We start from the raw sequence: 20,271 nt of genomic DNA on the forward strand, positions 1-20,271 counted from the left end.
TTTTACATAGCACAAATGTAGTCTAATGTTATTTCTACTGAATAATAATTACCGTATCTTCATATCGACAGTTGGAAACTGTAAACGTCTATTTTTTACTTTGTTGCAGGTTAGTAGCGATATGGCTTTCTAACTTTAAAAGTCTTAATTCCATACTATCAACTTGAGCTAAATTATACGTCCAATATACTTTGATGCTATCGATACTACGGAATACGAGGTTGCATGGCCATTCGCTGAGATGCTTGAAGTTGACCGTTCCGTTAGTAACTTCTAAAAGATGTATATCAGATCGAAATTCGTCGTTAGATCAAAATAAGATAGTTGATTTGTTATTAAAATCGTCCAAGATGGAACCTACAAAGCAAAATCATACAAATATTGAGGATTTCAACAAGAATTTTGTAATACATGATACCGTTGAACTTCCAGATATATCCAACCCCAAAATACCATTTCCTTCCATTCAATTTAAAGATTATGACATTGCTGATATGGAAAATCTAGGTCGATTATACATGAAATATGTCACAGTGAAATATGTTTTCGACACCAGACCACATATTAGATTTAATGAAGCGTTTAATTACACTGATACATTATTAGAGTGTGCATCTATGGCATTTGACTCTCGAAAGTCGTCCTTTTTGGAATATATTGGACAATTTTGCATTGCAGATATCTCTAAATGTAATCAATACATAGAAGGTTTCTTTATGGAGGACGCAAAATCAAGTCAACTAATTGAATCATTTTCGACCTACTTTCTCAAAATAACTCCTAGATTTAAGCGTGATATGGTTGATTATAACTTGATATGGGACTCAGCGGTTCCAAATTCTACAATTGAACTCCCGAGTCTAGAATACGCCAAGCATGTTTTTAATCCCTTTTTGTTAGTGGATTCTTCTAATTTAAAAAAGTTCATGTCCTCCTCTATGTTTGATGGGACGCAGGAGAATACACTTGTCGGTGATAAACTACTTGATTTGCAAAATTACGGTAAGCTAATGTTCGAATTCTACACCGTGAAACACCTCTTTCAGAAGCTTGATATCTCTAATCCCTTGTTTATTGACATAGTCAAGAACTTGGATTCTATTTTTGAAGATGTTATAAGCTTTTCGGCGCTTACAAATGTCATAAAATGTCCCCAGTATTCACCGATAATAAAGGATATTCGTACTAAATCTAATTTCAATGAAATTTTCTATCAATATTTGGGTATTCTAGATTTGAACAACAAGATTGTAGAAAATCTGGTTGAGAAATGGGTGGGTAGATTGGTTGACTATTTAATAGCCAACTCAAGTGAAAATGAAATAAACTTTGCTATCAAGTTCGATAGTCCATCGCTACTGTCGCCTAAGTACAAGAAACAGAAGAATTTACCGGTTGTCCCCTGCTTGAAAATGAGCGAGTCTATGAGCGATAAAGCTTTCCCGCATGGGTACGCGGATTCAACCATGTTAGATGAATTAAAGGAACTTGGTAAATCTTGCATTTCTTTAGCATTTAAGCATTACTTGGTCGTAAATAGCTTGCATGAGACTGAATATGAGAAGTATAAATATGAGAAAGAATTTATTGAAGTAGTCGGTAGACATGTGAATGACTCTATCAAAGTCAAAAGTATAACACCAGATGAGTTCTCAAATTCAGATATACCTTTTACAAGTGACCAATTTTTAGGTTTATATTTGATTGAAGATTTTGAAGGTTGTATGTCATTTCTTGATCAATTCTTCGCAGGAGATTACAACCCTTCTAACTTTGAGGCATCAGCAAGTTATATAAAACATCTTGCATTTCAAATTAACACACCTATCATCAGAATGGCGGGTTCCATCACGCTGAAGGATTCAAGTCCTCTAAGTCTCCCTCCATTAAGCGATAATTCGAGAACAACAAGGTTCCTTTTATTGAATAACGCAGTTATAAATCCTAGTTTTGGTACTTACAAGAATAGAAACTGGAAGAGAAATAATTCGATGAAAAATTCCTTGCATTTATGGCATAGTTGGGGCAGTTTACTATATAAGGTCTCAATCCGCCATGCGTTAATATCCAAGCTGTCCCAAGTATCATCCCCGTATATTCAAGAATTGTTTAAATTGCTTACCTCGAATAATTTTTGCAAGTATATTCTAGACGATTCGAATAATTTCAATATAATAGAAAACACTGATTACGAAAGGTTACTAATGGAGAGAAGATACACAAATAGTCTTATTAATGCCCAATTTTCTCAATACTTAGCAACTGTGCAAATGTCTAACTCAAAAACAATTAAGGAGTGGACGCTGAGCTTCGTTGAGTTGTTTATCAGTCTCATAGAAAATCTTAATAGTGAAGAAGTTATACACTTGATCAATACGTTCACAGAAAAATTTAAGATGCACAAATTTTCATTGTGCCAGAGTTTTGCTACTAATATAATCAAAAACATAGAAGAAGAAAGAATCGTTATTGACTTGCCAAGTATCAATGAGTTAAATAATGAGGATTTCGCCCCATCAGAAGAGATGGGAAAAGCCTTCTTAAGTTACTCTATAGCATCCTTTAATATCCACTATGGTTTGGATAGTTTTATTAATTCCAAAATAGATACAATGGACATGATAGAAGTAGTGGTCAAAACGAAGCCAATTAAAGAACTTCTCCGCAGCAAATCAATTTATCAATATATTGGTCTTTTGGTTGATCAGAAGGGAAATACCGAAGCACAAAGGGTTACATATAACTTTCTTGGACAAATTTTGAATTCTAAAGCAAAGCCCTTGAACTTTTCTAAAATACCCAATCTTAACTTGAATATAAACGATAAAGTGATTGGTGGCTCAGATTTTTTTGTTTGGGGAAATGCAATTCAATTCCCAAAGATACATAATGATGCCTTGCATAAGCTTTTATTAGTAAATTTTTATGTATCTAGAACTTTTTTTCAAATAACTAGAAACCATGTTGGTAATATCCACGAGTTACCTGATTTGTGTACGAAGTTCAATACAATAGGTGGTGAGTTTTATAAGTATCTGGTTCTAAAACATGCGTACACATATCTGTCATCAGGAACACTTCGTTTACCTGAAGCTATATTAGAGAAGTCCATAAAATTACTCATGGACAGAGTTTTTATGTCGATTGTATGTTATAAGTCTGGTATATTGTATGATCCATTTAATCATACAGATTATTCAAAACTTGCTAAAAAGGCAATGAAAAACAATTACTTTTTTCTTCGTTTCAGCAGTCAATCCTTTAGACAGTATATGGGTTCATTATGTTACCATGATATTGATATAGCCGATAGGTGGGTTAACTCAATTGTAAATACATTATTAGACGAATTGTCTAATGCATCCAACATTCAAAAGCAACATCAAATATTAAACGATTTGGAATCAAAAATGCAAAAATACTATGTACAAAAACGCATTTAACAATTCAAAATTACTTGTATATACTCATATTTAATTTTGCTAAAAATTAAAATGCTACATACTTCCTAGCCTACTACGCTTCATATTTATTTGAAGAATTATAACAAACTGTAAAGTCATTCTAACTCATAAGGCTTTATAGGAATTGGTACACTCACGTTCTTGAATTGCTGCAACTACGCAACAAAAATTTCAAGCTGCACCCTATTTTGACAAAATACGAATTTCCGTATAGATAATAACTTAAAATAAATATCCATACGTTATAATCGACTACCTAACTATTAGCATCATGGTTATTCATAAGTCAAACTTGCTTAAGAATGAATAGCAATATAAGCATCACTATCCGGAAGGAAGAACAATCGGTGCACTCACGACTCTGGGGTATTTCGGCCTTAAATATTAATTTTACTCTTTTTTTTCTTCAGTATTTTTCATTAATATTAAGATCAAAAAATGAATTCTCAGTCGGGGAATGATATTCCGCTCAAGCCAGTTGGTATAAATAGACAAGACTCAGGTGTAGTTGGTGTGAGTACAGGGATTAGAAATGCTGATAATGAAGGAACTTTAGAGACGACTTTTCTGCATACCGAGCCCATAGAAAGCCAAAAACCTTCTGAGGAACCAACTAATGGCCTTAAAGCTTATAGTGTTGTTATAGGATCCTTTTTAGGACTCATTGCAAACTTTGGAGTTCTTAACTCTATTGGTGCAATTCAATCGTATGTCAGTCTGCATCAGTTAAAGGATATTGAGACTTCTTCGATATCCTGGATATTTTCGATCTATATGTATTTGTCGTTCGCCATTGGTATTATTGTAGGGCCCATATTTGTTATGAAAGGCTCGTTTACCCCTTTACTTTACGGTACTGTGCTAATCGTCGGAGGTTTTATGGCTACTGCGAATTGTACTAAAGTTTGGCAATTCATCCTAAGTTTTATTTGCGTAGGAACTGGACATGGCTTATGTATTACCCCATTAGTAGGAGTTGTCAGTCAACATTGGACTGCAAACGCTATAGGAAGAGCAACTGGTTTTGCCACAATTGGGGGATCAATAGGGGGTGTAATTTTGCCCTTAATGCTTCGTTCATTATTTCCAAAAGTTGGATTTGCCTGGAGTATAAGAATCCTTGGATTCTTCTGTTTAGCATGTATGATTTGTGCAATGCTATTAGCTAGAGAGAAGTATTGCACGGACTTAATCCCTATGGATTCCGCATCTACTGATTATGAAGAAATGAACAAACGGAAAAAGTTCAAAGCAGCAAGTAAGAATATTTTGAGCTTTAACGCATTAAGAGATATTAAATATTCATTTCTTATTATAGGCGTGTTCTTTGGTGAATTAGCACTTATGTTAATAGTTACCTATTACGCAAGTTATGCAATTGCTCAAGGTATGTCAGAATCAGCAGCGTATATTCTTTTAACTATATTCAATGCATGCGGAGTTTTAGGTCGTTGGATTCCTGGCCATATGGCTGATATATGGGGACCATATAATGTTATGATTTTGATGTTAATATGTCTTGATATCTCTATCATGGTAGTATGGCTTCCATTTGGCTCGAATGTTGGTGTTTTGTATGCATTTGCAGCTTTATCGGGTGCATTTTCTGCTAGTATTTTATCTCTCTTACCAGTTCTGTTGTCATCAGTAACTATTTATTCGATTAAAAAGGTGAAGGTAACTAAGCAACAAAATCCTTTTGTAGAGGGTGAAGTAGAGTCTACAGAAGTCAGATACCCGCTAGAATTTGGCCAAAAGTATGGTTTGCTTTATTTTTTTGTTTCCCTTGGTAACTTATTCGGTATACCAATTGCCAGTGCTGTTATTGGAGATCAGAGCAAACATAACTATGACATGTTCGTACTTTTGTCGGGTATTTTTGCAATCATAGGTACTGTGTTCTGGATCATTAGTAGATACTGTATTGTGGGATTTAAATTAAACGTAAAAATATAATTCTGTAAATTTATGACTATATAATATTATACACAAATTGATTTCATCTCCTTTGTCTCAGAGATCCTCCTCCATGTTGCACATTTCTCTTATTAGGAACTTTTTCTATTTCCTTTTGTAACCTAGCAGTACTGAGTTCTTCACGTTTTCTTGTCTCAACTTTTTCTTGTACCTCTTGGAAGTGTTCTGCAAAGTCTGGATTTACCCATGATATAATATAAGGGGTCACCATAATAGCCGAACAAACCACGAAGAGTATAGTGTAGATCTTGTTTTTAAATATAAATCCAAAAGGGCTGTCTAATAACATATTGAATATGGATCCCAGACGACGTTCGTAATATTGCTTAATTCCTTTGGTAGGAACAATTAATGGCTGTTGAGATATTATCGCCTCAGACGTAAAATTAAAAGTTTCCTGACCCAAATCCTCTTCATATGCTTTTATCTCTTGATCTTCAACTAGAATTCTGTATCTGTTAGAGGATAAAAGGAAATCATAAGAATTGATGAGCAATTCATAACTTCCCGTTTCTAAGTTATTGAATTTAAATACGAAATCTTTGTTTGCTAAAACTTTGGAGGTTTCAAATTTAGTAAGATTGTTTAAAGGAACAAGCTCAATGTTAAATCGTGATTGAAAATTGATACCGTTCAACACTGGAATTTTATGTTCATTAGCTTGAATGCTTTCTATTTCAGATGGAATTCCTACGACTTGACCAGTAAACCCAATGCAATTACCAACAGTTATAAATAGGATTTGGAAGAGCACGATTATCAGTATACAGTTAAACCACATCACTTAGTCTTAGAACATATACTTAATTCTGTAGTTGTATGGAGATAAAAGCTCTACTTTGTATTGCCCTAAATAACATATTGTGGTTACCCGCATTTTATTCTCATAGTATAAAATCTTTTCAATTCTTCAAAGTTTAGGCATATAATTTTTCTTCTCTATTGTACCACGTATGTGTATTATTGTAGGGCAACAGTTTATAGATTTTAAATCTAAACTCCCAGGACTGCTGCTCTCTACAACACATACCAGAGTATACTAGTCACACCAATATGATGGTTTTATGTTCACACATAGTTCTGTCATGGTGAGGGTAGTCATGGATCTTACGGGCGTGGTTGTTTAGGGTGTTTGATGTTTGTTATTTTAATCGATAACGAATACCTAATTCCCCATTACAACTGGGCATTCTAGCTTTCCTAACATTATTTGTTGTAAACGAAATTTTATATTATTACATTTATTTTCTAACTGTCTACTAATTATGTTGCATACAATCAAATTCGATTAGCCTTTAGACTTCTTGAGCCCCATCTATCGTAACAATATAATCCGATCGCGATTAATATTAAGCCATAAAGTTGCTGTGTGTTTATTTTACCAAACCACTTAGAACTATCTCTTTCATGTGATTGAGTAGAACCAATTGCTAAGATTATGCTGACGGTAATAATAACAATTCTCTTCATCATAGATGCAATTGAATATGATAAAGCCGGGATCAGACCTAATAAATGAAACGCCAATATCATTTGCGAGAAATGCGATAATGAATCTAAAAATATTAAGCATAGAACTGTTACAATATCAGTTGTTTGATTTGGAATACCGCCAATGATTTCTACCGGATCAGTAAGTTCCTTAAAAATACTTGAAAGTTCATTTATGATAAATCCACCAAAAGAGAAAAAGAACCCAATCATTGAACAATAGAATATTGTAGTCATTCTATCGGGCTTTTTATTATTATCTTCCAATGAATCATTCGTAAAAGATGCAAATGGGTTAGTAATTGTATCATTATTCTGTACAGCTCGAGTATACGGAAGCTGCTGACGGACGATTTCTTCATTTTTTTCATCAAGTCTTAAATCTGAAGTGGAAAATGGTAACTTGATCGAATTTGTCCTTTGTCTTATAAACTTTTTAGATTTTTTCGGACTGAAATCAAAAACCTTGTTATCTGGTGGTGAAAATGCAAAACCGTTCTGCTCTATAGCCGGGGTTCCAGGCTTGCTTGCTTCAGTATTGAGAGCCAAAGATGCTGGATTATTACTAGTCGAACTATTGTTCCAGGTAAACAATTTTTTACCATAGATACTTTGCGCAGCAAATACTATAGTACTTATAAGACAAAAAATCAACCCCTTTATTTGCTTGTAATCGAATTCATCTTTATCGTTCTTTAATAAAGTGCTCTTAGAACCAGGATCATTATTCATTGATTCAGATGCAATGATCAACACTACCCCACCAACCAAAGGTGTTAATGAAAGATAAGTTATAGATGGAAATTTCACATTGTATATGACTCTATAGCCAGCTACAATCAACAATGGTGATAACGCTTTTATACTTGACACTGTGGATAACGGTATCAATGATGTAGCATTCAAGGAGAAGTACTTACCTGTGAATTGAAAGATGCCCAATGGCAATACTGTTATCAAAATGCTCTTGTCAAAGATTGGTTTATTAGAATTATTTGGCAAGCTACCCAATGGAAAATGTTGCTGTACTTCTGGAAATCTTCTTGCAATAGTTATGAAAGTAAATGACAACAAGGTACTAATTAGGAATTGGAATTGACTTAGGAATAATGGATATGTAAACTTTACCAATATGAGCTTTGTCAATTGCGACGTTATAGATGATATCAGGTACCAAAGCAAACATGCTAAAATCGTTTTGACCGAAATAGGAGGAATCACCTGTGAAACTATAGACATTTTGATAGATGATTACAACTAAAACGATTTTACAATTGAACCTAAGGAGAAAGCTTATTTATGTCCGCATCAGATTCAATTTCCTTTGATTTCACTGCGAAATTGCGAACAAAAAAATAACATTAACATCTACAACTCTATTCACCAACTATATACTTTACCAGAGGAATCTCCAATCACTAGCTTCAATGATCCTCTACATAATTTGTCCTCTGTATCAATATCACTTTGCTTGAATAATTCTATAGCTGTAATTTCTCCAATTGATGTGGATCCAAAATCCAATGAGTCTAGTAATGCCAAAGCCCAACATTCATTTCCTTCATCTTCTTTTAGCTCATATATATTGACAAGCCTTTTTGGTGAATCATACACAATTGCTATCAATTCATTGGACCAATATATATGACTATTTGTAATCAGATATTTGTCAGTGTCCACCATAGGATCATTAATACTCCCAAAAGTTATACACGAAATTATTCCAGCCTCTAAATATTTTGAGAGAATAATCTCTCCATTTATAGTATAAATGATTAATAAATTCTTTTCTTCTGAGCTGTATATCGTAATTATATTTCCTGTATCATTCGAAATAGAAGTGAATACTTTTAACGGGGTCGTAACAGTAGAAGGTGGCATAATCTTTCTGACAAATTTAAATCTTGTGAAATCCCATATAATTATCATGCCATCAATATCAACGCTAACACCTATTTTGAAACTACTACTAAATTTCAATGATGAAACTTCTGTGAAATGTCCCCTAAGCACGCATTGAAATTGTAAGCTTATACTTGGCTTTAGGATACATTTCCATACATTGATGATCCCGTCTTGAGAAGCCGTTAAGAAACCCTTGTGTCCTATCTGAAGGATACAGGTTATATTAGACAGATGAATATTCAAAAATGTCGTCTGATTAATTATCAAAGACCCGCAATTACCTTTCAATAGATTTGTTTTCCGAATCAACAAATCATCCTCACTACTTACACATGCCGGTCTACCTAACCACCTTCTCAGACTTACCTCCAATTTTTTTATAGGGGCCTTTAACTTGGAGCTAAATATTAAGCGGGGTACAATATCCGTATTTACTAAGCGCATATAATAGTTAGGTATATTCAATACTTCTTTAATCGGATGCTGCTTTTGAAAAATCTTCAATGGTGTTTGTCCGAAATTATTGATCATTCCAATTATTGCCCTCTTTTCTACCTCATCATTAATCTTATCTAGATTAATGGCTCCATTGTAGGATAAATGATGAAAGACATTCAATGAATTAACTGCTTCTTGGCCACTTTGCTTATGACCAAAGATTAATTCAATCCATAGATGTAAATTAGCAGAAACATACGAGCTTTCTAGGGCTTCCCTATTTTTTGCAATAAATAATTTAGGATCGCCTTTTGCCCATGGTGGTAGAGCGACATCATTCGATGCTTGTCCATTCTGAAGAGTCCCAAATTCAAAATTACTAGAGTTAGTCAAAAACTCAGGTAAATAGAAAAATTCTGGAGTTAATTCCCTTACATCAGTCGTATTATCTCTCGATGCCGAATTCCAAGCTTTTTCGATGGAATTAAAAAGTCTATCAGCATGGTCAAACTTTCCTCCTTGCAATAACAAGTATGATTGCACGTATGGTTTTAGCCGTATTAAAAAGGAGGTAACAATCATTGCAGACGAATAATGAGTCCCATAATGAAATGGAGGTGCATTATGATCATGCAAACTATCCAAAGCTTCGTATCTTTCTTGAAATTCTTTTGCCCTTCCACTAGTTTGTGCCCCCATTGGCTTTGATAAATTACGGAAAGTTTTCGGATTCGATAAGTCTAAAGTTTCGCTCGTGTAGTCAGCGATTACCCATGGAAACACTGGATATTGTGTCAAATCATTATATGTTCTTCCAGCAAGGGTATTGATAATTATCAAATAATAAAAGTTACTCATCTCTCCTCTCTTCCACTTCTTCGTAGCTGCCAATAATGATGAGGTTGATCCTGACGTAAATGCCGATGCTAATTTCGAAGCAAAGAAGGATGTTCCATCAGCCAAAGCATGATTTGTAGATATTGAAGAAGAAAGTTGCAATGCTTGCAACAAATCATTATCCAAGCCTTTTCCTGACGCATAAGAGAATAACTTGCTGTATATAGAATCACGTTCCTTAGTGGACAAGCAAGTAATAAGAATACTTGCACCATCACTAAAAAACATCTCTATAGCTATATCACGTAATAAGAATTGGCGCTTTGATATGCAACTTAGTTTATCCAATCCCCAGCTTTTTGTTCTATGTGATCTTCCATTATCAACTTTCAAATAATTGCTAGATTGCGAATTTACCAATTGAAGATAAGGGTCCTTTAATTCAAGTGGGGCATCATGTGCATCGATAACATTTCCATTTTCACAATGCAAATAATTTTCAATCAAATACAAATGATCAGTTCCCAATATCATCAAACTTTCAATAGGTGCTAACCCGTTTATTTGACTAATATTCCATAATGCAACAATTTGGTCACCCATGTACAAACTCCTTATAACTTTCCTATTCCTGTCTTCAAACGAGCTGCCTTCTGATTCCATCACATCCGATACATCATCAATAACCTCGTAACTATCATTATCGTCAGCAGCGTCCAGAAGAGCATCCATATCACTATTTGTCATCGTATAATCAAACTCTTGAAATGATGGAAATTCACTATTAATAGTTTCTACCAGTTTAATAGGGATATTGATATTGTATGAGAGTTTCTCTGATTCAGATAGTTGATTTTCCACAATCATTCTCTTCCTCATGAGGTCGACATTCTCAATGAAGTCCAAAATGTAATGTGATTTTGTATTCAATATGTCTTCTTGATTTATTAATCGAGCAACTTCAATTTTCAAAGAGTTATATGTTATAACGAAATATTGCATATTTTCCTGTTTGTCCTGTTCAGTCCTACTAAATTTTATTAGTTCTCCATTAACCATAGATGCTCGCAACTGGTCACAATCCCTTTCAAAATTCTTGATATATACGTTATTCATGAACCCTAAACTTCCACCATTATTTAATGTTACAGCAGCCATATCTGTTACATTTAGTGTTGCACGTTCCTTATACTTTCCAATACAAACATGGAAATTCTTCATAAAGATGTGCTTAAAAGTAGGATATTTTTGTAAATTTCTTAACGTTTCATCATCGTTTTTGGTTAGTAAATTGTCAAAAAATTCTGTGATTAACATCTCACATTCACTATAATCGTTCTCCTTACTTATGAGTGAAATAGTCTTATAGAAATCTTCTTGATGCATCATATAACAAGAACGTAAAAGGTTGAATATGTACTCTGCTTTTTGGCTTTGCTCTTCGAACGATAACTTGATAAAGTTGCCTAATAGAAGTGAAATTAATTGACTCATTTTTGCTTCATCAAGAACTTCCCTTCGAAGTATGGTCATCTGTCTATAAAGTAGCCATTTCACAAAATTACCTAGCCTATGACCATGCTCAAATGATTTTGCTTCGGTTTGAAGATCAGCCTCCAGGTTTTGAGTTATATCACTCCAATCCCTGCCATTGCCTTGCTTACTATCATCCGAGATTTTTATCAATTTAATGACAATGATTTCCCCTAGGTATTTCTTCAAATTCTTTATTCCAGTATACTGCTTATTTGTGCTTTTCGACGCTTCATTAGTCTCTATGATGGATATCACACAAGCCATGAATGTATCGATATCATCGTTTCCAACAACATAATTTTGACCAATAAATGCTGAATAATAGTAGTTTAATATATCTATGGTACCTTCTAAAAAGTCCTTTTCTTGGAATATGAAATTAGATATATCTACAAATTGATTGACATGTTCAAATATTCGTGGAAAAATAATATGAAGTATAAGCTTTTTGGTAAAATCACTTAATCCATTAAAAATATCAAAAAACTCGGAAGATTTCAATATCTTAGCGACAAATAAACTGGACAAAACTTTCGTCAACTTCTCATAAGCATTCTGAAAATTTGGTAAAAGATCAAAGTTTGTCCACGATAGAGATAATTTTAAATGGCCTAATAGTTCAAATGCACCTTCTAACCACTCTTTCTTATAATAAAATGCAGACAAAGGCTTAATATTCTCAATCCCAAAATTGACAGATTCCGCATATTGATTAATTAGATGTAAGACATCATACGAAATCTCCAAATCATCATCATTATCACCTTTCTTACCTTTTAAAGGCGAACTCGGTGCACTCAATGATTTTCCTTTTTTTATGCTTAAGGCATTCATTGAATTCAACACTAAGTTGTTCAATAATATCAAAAATTCTGGCATTATTAATTGGTTTAATCTTGGAATGAATGTCTCGTTAGTTAATACCTCTGTCAAGGTTAATGATGATTTATCAACATCTTTTAAATCAATTCCGAAGCTTGCTAGATAAATTAGACATAATATTTCATCATCCTTCCACCAGTCTTTCAAGAAACTGCTTAAAATATCCAAACCATGATTCACATGAAAGAATCTCTTAATTATATGAGGACCAAGAATCTTTAACAACCTAGTAAGTAATCTAACACCACAGTGAACGATTTCTTTGGAATATGTATTTCCATTAGATGACTTGTAATTAAGCAATAGTAAAATCCAATGGATCGTTATAGATCTAGAGAATTTCTTCAATACTTTAATTGACAGGTTTGAGTCACATAATATTTTTGTGAGTGATTTCAAGGCAAGAACACTAATTCTCTCTGAGTAGATATGAGGATTATGATACAATAAGTAAATAACAAACAAAGATATTGTTCTTATTGTTTCTACTGACGTGTCCGCTTTCAAGATAGAATCAAAGGTATTTGACAATTGAACAATAGTCTTTTCTGGTTGACCAGTTGAAAGTAAAGGGGATTTAAAAAATTGTAAAAGCTTTCTTAATAGTTTCATTTTGCTTAACTCGGAAGCATTTATATGCGAGTATTTACTTTCACTAATGAGTACTTGAAAGTGATATAGTAAGAATTCGAACGTATTCGATTCATAATATAATTCAAAATTTAGGACAAGAGATCTGTATGCTATCGGATTAATAATGATAGACTCATATGGGTTAACAAAATTATATCCCGAATGGATTAGTATTACTTTCAACAAGTCTTGTCTCTGAAGTTCAGTTTCTGAACTCTTGCTCGAATCAAACCCTTGCACTAGATTAAACACTAGCGATGAATTAACATCTTCCTTATAACGCGTCAAAAGAATCAGTAGTAATCCATAACCATTAATGTTCTCAAACTCTTTATTCAACCTCCAATTGTTATTCAAAACCGAAAATAACAACGTAAGAGATTTGTAGAGCATAGTGTCGATCATCTTCTTATCTTTGTTATTCAAATTTTGCGATGAATATTCGATTAATTTAAGTAATAGGGAAGACCCTCCTATACTGTAAAGTGCACTGTGGATTGAATTAGACTTGTGGATTAATATCTTAGGTGTGTTAGGGGCTTCTAAGGAATCGATGAACGAGCTTGTATTAGAGTCGAATAATACATTTGATTCCTTTAATCTGCTTGACGCAAGAACTTTAACTATTGATCTTCTGTCAAACGCACTATTAGGTGTACCGTTAGTTAGATTTCTATTTATCTCAAACTGATTTTTACCTTGTCTCATATGGTTTAGTACGTCTGAATTTTCTCTTGTGTGATTACTTCTAAGTTCCTTGATTTTCAAACTGACATTAATCAATCCTCTGTAACTTAAATGATTCAATAAACTCAAAAGTCTATCTTCGGTGAAATCTTTAAAATCCCAATCGTATCCAAGACCGAGATTATATAGAAAATTGACCCATTCATACGACAATGCAACATTAAGAACTGTTAAATTCCTAATAAGTAACTCGTCATTATTGTGGTTTAATGTACTCTTTTCATCACCGATGTATACTTTGTTCCATGAATTCAAAATTTTATAAAGCTCGGGGCAAGGAATTGACTCACTATATTCACCATTTATGAAAAGATTTAAATTAGTATAACTATCATAGGTCAATGCAAAATGAGTATAGCTTTGGTTATCGTGAGTGGGAAGGTCTAGAATTTGATTGAATGAAAATTGCATCCTTGAGCCATTTTGATGGTTTTTAATTTCAATCATAAACTGATTATAGTTGAGTAATTGGACCTTTAATGTAGATGAATTTGAACCAGATGAATTCGCTAAAAGGAATAATGTAACAGTAGACGAACTATCATCGAACTTATTATCCATGCATGAAACATTTATTTTGAAAGATGATTGTATAGTTAGACATTTCAGTGAATTCAAATCACCCGTAAACGGAATTGTTATGGCCGAATTCTGAAAATCATTCAAAACAAAGAAGTCAAAATGGCAAGGGTAGCTTGTAAAAAGTTGATTTAAAAGATCTAGTAATACCAACTTAATACATTGATTTATTTTTTCATTATATAATGGCATCATTAATTTCCTCAACAAATCAATATCACACCCAAATTCACTAAAAATTATTATTAATCTGCCATGTTGGCTCAAATTCAGAGGAACATTACAATCAAATAAAGAGTTTAATTCGACTGTAGATATCAATTGTAGAAACTCTGCCGCTATTAATTTGTGAACATCTTGTCGATACATTTGGATTTTGATGGTATACGATAAAGAAACGCTGTACAAGAACAATTCATAAAGAATAATCTTGAAATCATGATGTACTTCTTCATCTAAATTGTTCAATTCGTCAAAGAAATATTCAATATCCTCTTTTTCCACAGAACAAATTGTCATTTCAATAGGATATGATATTACCAATTCTTCTTCTATTATGGTGGATAGCTCTGTGCTATCATGACTAGTATCTGCTAACTCAACTTGCCATTTCAAAAGTAATTCTTTATTTATCGTATAGCCTGAAAGGATCTTTTCACATAAATGATTGATTAAATTGACTTCTGATTTATCGAAACCCTCTACATTGGTATCATCGTGTATATCTTTCAGCGGTGTGGATGACATCTTATCAGCCCTGCCAATAATACAATCCTGTTGTCTGTCTGTTATGCTATCAATTCGTTCAACATATACTAGTTGTAACGTCTTCGTAAATTTTACCGACTTCTTTTACTATGGCTTTATTAAATTTGTTGTAATTTAAGTAACTATCGATATCTGGGGTTGCCTGGGAATTATTTTTGGTTATATCAAAAATCAGTTGCTCAAATTTTAAGTGCAGGTATTGAAGATTAGACATTCCAACCATTCCTTTATTCAGATTGAATAGCTTGCAAATAAACTCTTTATCAACGACTATGGTCAGTTCTTTAGGAAATCATGACAGCTTACTTTCAAGTACAAGTTCAGAGATAGAAATTATTTCTAACTGTAGTCATCGTATGCATAGTTAATGAAAGCATACCACACACGTTGTTTAATAAAAGGGTAGATGTAGATTATAGAGCTTGTAATTACTATACATTCTAATGCTTCGGTATATATAAAGAGTTGAATAAGTCTGACAATTGTATACTATTCTTGGCAACATATAATAATCTTTAAATTGTTTAATAGATTTTCATAAATTACAAAATTTTGCAACTGAATTAAATACTTTTTAGAACTAATGCAAAATATGTCTATTAACCAAACCACATCTTTAGACTTAAACCAGTTTAGAAGCCCTTATCAATTCAATATTAACTCAATAGCAATACATTTGTATCCGTATATTAGTTCACTCTTGTTCCTACAAATACTGTTAAGACCATGAAGAACTCTAATAACTACCAAAATTGGCATATCACTGAATAAATAGATATCTACGCTCAACATAAACGTTATTATTATATTTCCACAAATGTACTATCTGGATACAAGCCATCTCTCTATCAATTAAGTTTAATAAGACACTTATTTTTGCAATTATATTAGCGATTCTTCCTTCTTGCTTGATAGGGTTGCGCGCGCAATAAAAATATTGCAAGTCAAGATCTACAGTCTTAACACGAAAAAAAAAATATAAGGCAAAAGATTGTTCTTTAACTACTTTATTCAAGGGTGAGTTTGCTATCCATACAAAACGGATACAGATTGAGTACCATCGAATACTTTATCTCTGCTAAAAGTTAAAAACTTAATTTGCAAATGTCGGAGGAAGGAAATAAGTCTCCCTCTATGCGTGGTGATTACACTTTTGGAGCCGAAGAAGAAGAAGAAGTGGAAATCCAACAAAAATTCGACGAAAGTGATGCAAATGATTTGCAGCAAAGAAGGGAGGTATTGAGCCAATTATTACAGACTACAAACGTACACGAAGGAGATACATTGTTTCTTGTATCGCGAGACTATGTTGATGATATACTAAATTTGCCAGCGGACACATTTGAGGAATTGAAGAATAATTTGGGACCTATCAATTGTAAGCTGCTAGTAGATGGAGCCGGGTTCTTATATCCTGATGATGAAAAGTCAGACGCAATTGCTACGCGTAGCATTACACAGGAGGCATTTCAGAAATTGATAGAATGGTTTGGGATCCACGGTGAACCCATCGCGAGAGCAGCCATGCTAAACCCTGCTACCGGTAATATAGAGGTTGAAAGATTTCCACCATATTTTCACATTCATACGTTGTTGAAAGGAAATTCTAATAGATCCTTTCACGGTCAGATGCATAATGGTGTTTACTTGTCACGCACTAGAACATTCAATGATTTGTTTGATGCGATTAGAGTAATTATGTTCAAAACTTCTGGTAATCAAAAGCCTACGCCATTTCGTATTTGGTTTATACCGGCAGATAGTACTGATAACTTACCAAGTTCGATTTCCTTATTTGCATTTATTAACGATATTCGTAAGAAACACTTACTTCGTCAAGACTTTTACAATTATTCGTTGAAAAGCCAAGGAATAGTACTACCAAGCTACCATATTTTAGTAGAATCATTTGATAAATCTAGTAAGAGCTATCCTGTGGACAATTACTTTAATTCTGTTGATTTATCCACTTTTGAAATTGAAAAGATGATTGAGTCAGGTGGAAATCTTGGTCTAGCAAATCTAGGAAACACATGCTATATGAACTCTGCCCTACAATGTTTACTTCATGTTCCTGAAATAAATTATTATTTCTTTTATAATATTTTTGAGAAGGAGCTTAATAAAACTAACCCTCTTGGTAATAAAGGCCAGATTGCTGTTGCCTTTGGTTCTTTGTTACATAAACTATTTGACAACTTGAAAAATACGAACAGTTCTTTTGTATCTCCTAGAGAATTTAAGTTCACCATTGGTCATTATTCGTCAATGTTTCATGGCTATCAACAACAAGATTCTCAAGAGTTTCTAAGCTGGTTATTAGATGCTCTCCACGAAGATTTGAATCGTATTTACAATAAGCCCTATTGTGAAAAACCGGAATTAAAAGACGATGAAGTAAGTGATCCAAGTGCCATTGCCAGATTAGCAGACACTTGCTGGCAGCAACATAAGCAACGTAATGACTCAGTAATAGTTGATTTATTTACAGGTTTATACCAGTCCACCTTAATCTGCCCCGATTGTTCCAAAACTTCAATAACCTTCGATCCGTTTAATGATCTAACATTGCCATTGCCAATCAATAAGAAATGGTATCATACATTTACAATCATTAATTTATCCACCGACTCGTTAAATCTTGAGTCGCACATAATGAAATTAGAGGTGGAGTTAGACAAGACCTCCAATTTTGATGAATTATTGAGATATCTCAGTACCTTTCTTAAGGTCCCGCAAAAGTATTTATTTTTGTTTGAAATTTTTAATAATTTCTTTTACAAAGATTTCCAGGCAAAATATAACAAATTGAAGTTCTTCCCTACAAGCGAAATTATTTCAGATAGTGATGATATCCTCGTCTATATCATACCCCACAATCCTGAAACCGATATTATTGTTCCCGTCATTAATACAGTGAGTGACCAAGATAAGTCCTATAACATATCGAATCCTTTTGGATTGCCGTTATTTATTGTATTGGATAAAATAAATGATGTTAGAAGTTTCGGAAATATTAGAAAGAACCTTGAAAGTACGGTTAAAATTTTATCTAATATTGACATTGATGATCATTGTGATGAAATGAAGAAATCTAATAAGAAGTATCATTCAGCGAAGGACTTTCCATTGTTAGAGAAGGGTCTGCAAGAGGATGTCGATATGCTTGAGGAAGATACTAACGAAAACATTAATGGTCCTTCACAAGATGAATACGATTCAGATATTTCATTAGGTAACCCTAACGTAGGAGCTGATTATGGGTTCAATATTAGGCATTATCGCGAATCAAAACCTGTTACTCGTTCATTGAACAAATTCAATTACAGTTCTGATGATCAGGATGCTTCTTCGAATGGTGTACTTAATATTCCAAACTTGAGACCAAATTTCAATAATTTGCCGAGCTTATCAGACGAGCTTCCACAATTGAAGCAGAAATATTATCATTACCCTCGATATATTGAAGATTCAACTAATGGAAATGAACAGGAAGCCAGTTCTGACGATAAAGAAAAGGTTGATGAAGATTATGTTGTAGTAGAGAATAAGTCTGATAATGAAATTGAAGACAATCTTGCGAAGGATACTCCTCCGGAACTGCTGGACGAAGGTCTTGATACGGAAAATGAGAATAATGGGTCAGAAAATATCGGGCTGTTATTTGATTCTGTTAGCGAATTACCTTCGCAGAAAAATGCATCTACGCATTACTCTGAGCTGAAGACTGATAATCATCCGGTTTTAGTTTACAATAATACCACTTTGGTTTGTGAATGGGATTATGATATTTTCTCGAAACTTTTTGAAGATCCAGCAGATCAGAAATGGATAGATTTGCCGTACATTCCAAATGATCAGTTAGAAGCCAATAAAAGGAAATTAGAGCAACAACAGAAATCGACTGTTTCATTATATGATTGTTTGCGGAGTTTTAGTACGCCAGAAATTTTAGGTGATCAGGATTTGTGGTATTGTCCAAATTGTAAGGATCATAAACAAGCTACGAAGACAATTCAAATCTGGTCAACTGGTGATTTATTAACCATACATTTGAAGAGGTTCCAAAGTGCGAGAACTTTCAGTGACAAGATTAATATGGTCGTCGATTTCCCAGTCGAAGGATTAGATATGTCATCTTTTGTATCTAAGGAAAAAGATAATTCGGATTTAATTTATGATTTAATTGCTGTTGATAATCATTATGGTGGACTTGGAGGGGGACATTATACAGCTTCAGTCAAAAATTTCAGGGATAACAAATGGTACTATTTTAATGATGGAAGGGTTAGTGAAATGAATGATCCTACCGAATGTATTACCGGTGCTGCTTATTTGTTGTTTTACAGAAAGAGAAAGCCAGCTTCGGAATTCTTAGGAGGCGATCAACTACAAACAGTGATCCAACAGGGAAGGGATAATTTTAACCAAAACTTGAAATATTTGATGGATAATTTGATTAAGACAAAAGAACAAGTTGACGACTTCAATCAACATGATATAGCTTTAAAGTCTCACGAAGAATTGAAGTTCGCAGAAGAAAATCAGGATGAAAAAGAAGAAGACGAAGAAGAAGAAGAAGTAGAAAATGTCGCAAAGACTTCGGAGTCTTTAATATCGCCCTGTAATGGAACTATTCTGTCAGCCAAGAAGTCCAGATTACCAATAAACGAAGAGACATCTAGTGGTGAATTTAATGAGGGCGGTGATAACTTCAATCGAAGAAAACAAAGGTTGATATCTAAAAATAAGAATTATAATAAATCAATTAGTATCAAACCGGATAATACAATGGAATATTCTTCATCAAATATAGCATCGCCATTAAGTTCAGGTTCGGAAGATAACATAGTCAGTGATAATATTAGCTTGCCAAACTCTGATGCAAATTTGGATGATAAATAATATATTTTATATGATTGCACAAGAAATAATGTAATATATATTTTAATAAGTAATAACTACTAATTTATAAGTTTAATTGTTTTCCTTTTCTTGACAGCATTCCTTCTAG

At 33.4% G+C, this 20,271-nt stretch overlaps 6 protein-coding genes across 6 annotated transcripts; 3 read left to right on the plus strand and 3 right to left on the minus strand. All coding sequences in view use genetic code 12, as the record gives it.

Moving 5' to 3' along the window:
• Window positions 1-194: 194 nt before the first annotated feature.
• Window positions 195-3,443, plus strand: DEHA2G15488g (DEHA2G15488p; the record flags this gene model as incomplete). Its single annotated transcript, XM_002770600.1, has 1 exon — window positions 195-3,443. One exon carries the CDS (start codon window positions 195-197, stop codon window positions 3,441-3,443), a length of 3,249 nt encoding a protein of 1,082 aa, XP_002770646.1.
• Window positions 3,444-3,902: 459 nt separating this feature from the next.
• On the plus strand, window positions 3,903-5,420 carry DEHA2G15510g (DEHA2G15510p; the record flags this gene model as incomplete). The annotated part of the gene is made up of 1 exon (XM_462217.1): window positions 3,903-5,420. The coding sequence occupies one exon, from the start codon at window positions 3,903-3,905 to the stop codon at window positions 5,418-5,420; it is 1,518 nt and encodes a 505-aa protein (XP_462217.2).
• Window positions 5,421-5,463: 43 nt separating this feature from the next.
• On the minus strand, window positions 5,464-6,222 carry DEHA2G15532g (DEHA2G15532p; the record flags this gene model as incomplete). The annotated part of the gene is made up of 1 exon (XM_462218.1): window positions 5,464-6,222. The coding sequence occupies one exon, from the start codon at window positions 6,220-6,222 to the stop codon at window positions 5,464-5,466; it is 759 nt and encodes a 252-aa protein (XP_462218.2).
• Window positions 6,223-6,719: 497 nt separating this feature from the next.
• DEHA2G15554g (DEHA2G15554p) lies at window positions 6,720-8,171 on the minus strand (the record flags this gene model as incomplete). The annotated part of the gene is made up of 1 exon (XM_462219.1): window positions 6,720-8,171. The coding sequence occupies one exon, from the start codon at window positions 8,169-8,171 to the stop codon at window positions 6,720-6,722; it is 1,452 nt and encodes a 483-aa protein (XP_462219.2).
• Window positions 8,172-8,312: 141 nt separating this feature from the next.
• Window positions 8,313-15,236, minus strand: DEHA2G15576g (DEHA2G15576p; the record flags this gene model as incomplete). Its single annotated transcript, XM_002770601.1, has 1 exon — window positions 8,313-15,236. The coding sequence occupies one exon, from the start codon at window positions 15,234-15,236 to the stop codon at window positions 8,313-8,315; it is 6,924 nt and encodes a 2,307-aa protein (XP_002770647.1).
• Window positions 15,237-16,361: 1,125 nt separating this feature from the next.
• DEHA2G15598g (DEHA2G15598p) lies at window positions 16,362-20,162 on the plus strand (the record flags this gene model as incomplete). The annotated part of the gene is made up of 1 exon (XM_462221.1): window positions 16,362-20,162. The coding sequence occupies one exon, from the start codon at window positions 16,362-16,364 to the stop codon at window positions 20,160-20,162; it is 3,801 nt and encodes a 1,266-aa protein (XP_462221.2).
• Between the last annotated feature and the right edge of the window lie 109 nt (window positions 20,163-20,271).

This window comes from Debaryomyces hansenii, assembly GCF_000006445.2.
Source record: "Debaryomyces hansenii CBS767 chromosome G complete sequence".
NCBI lineage: Eukaryota > Fungi > Ascomycota > Pichiomycetes > Serinales > Debaryomycetaceae > Debaryomyces > Debaryomyces hansenii.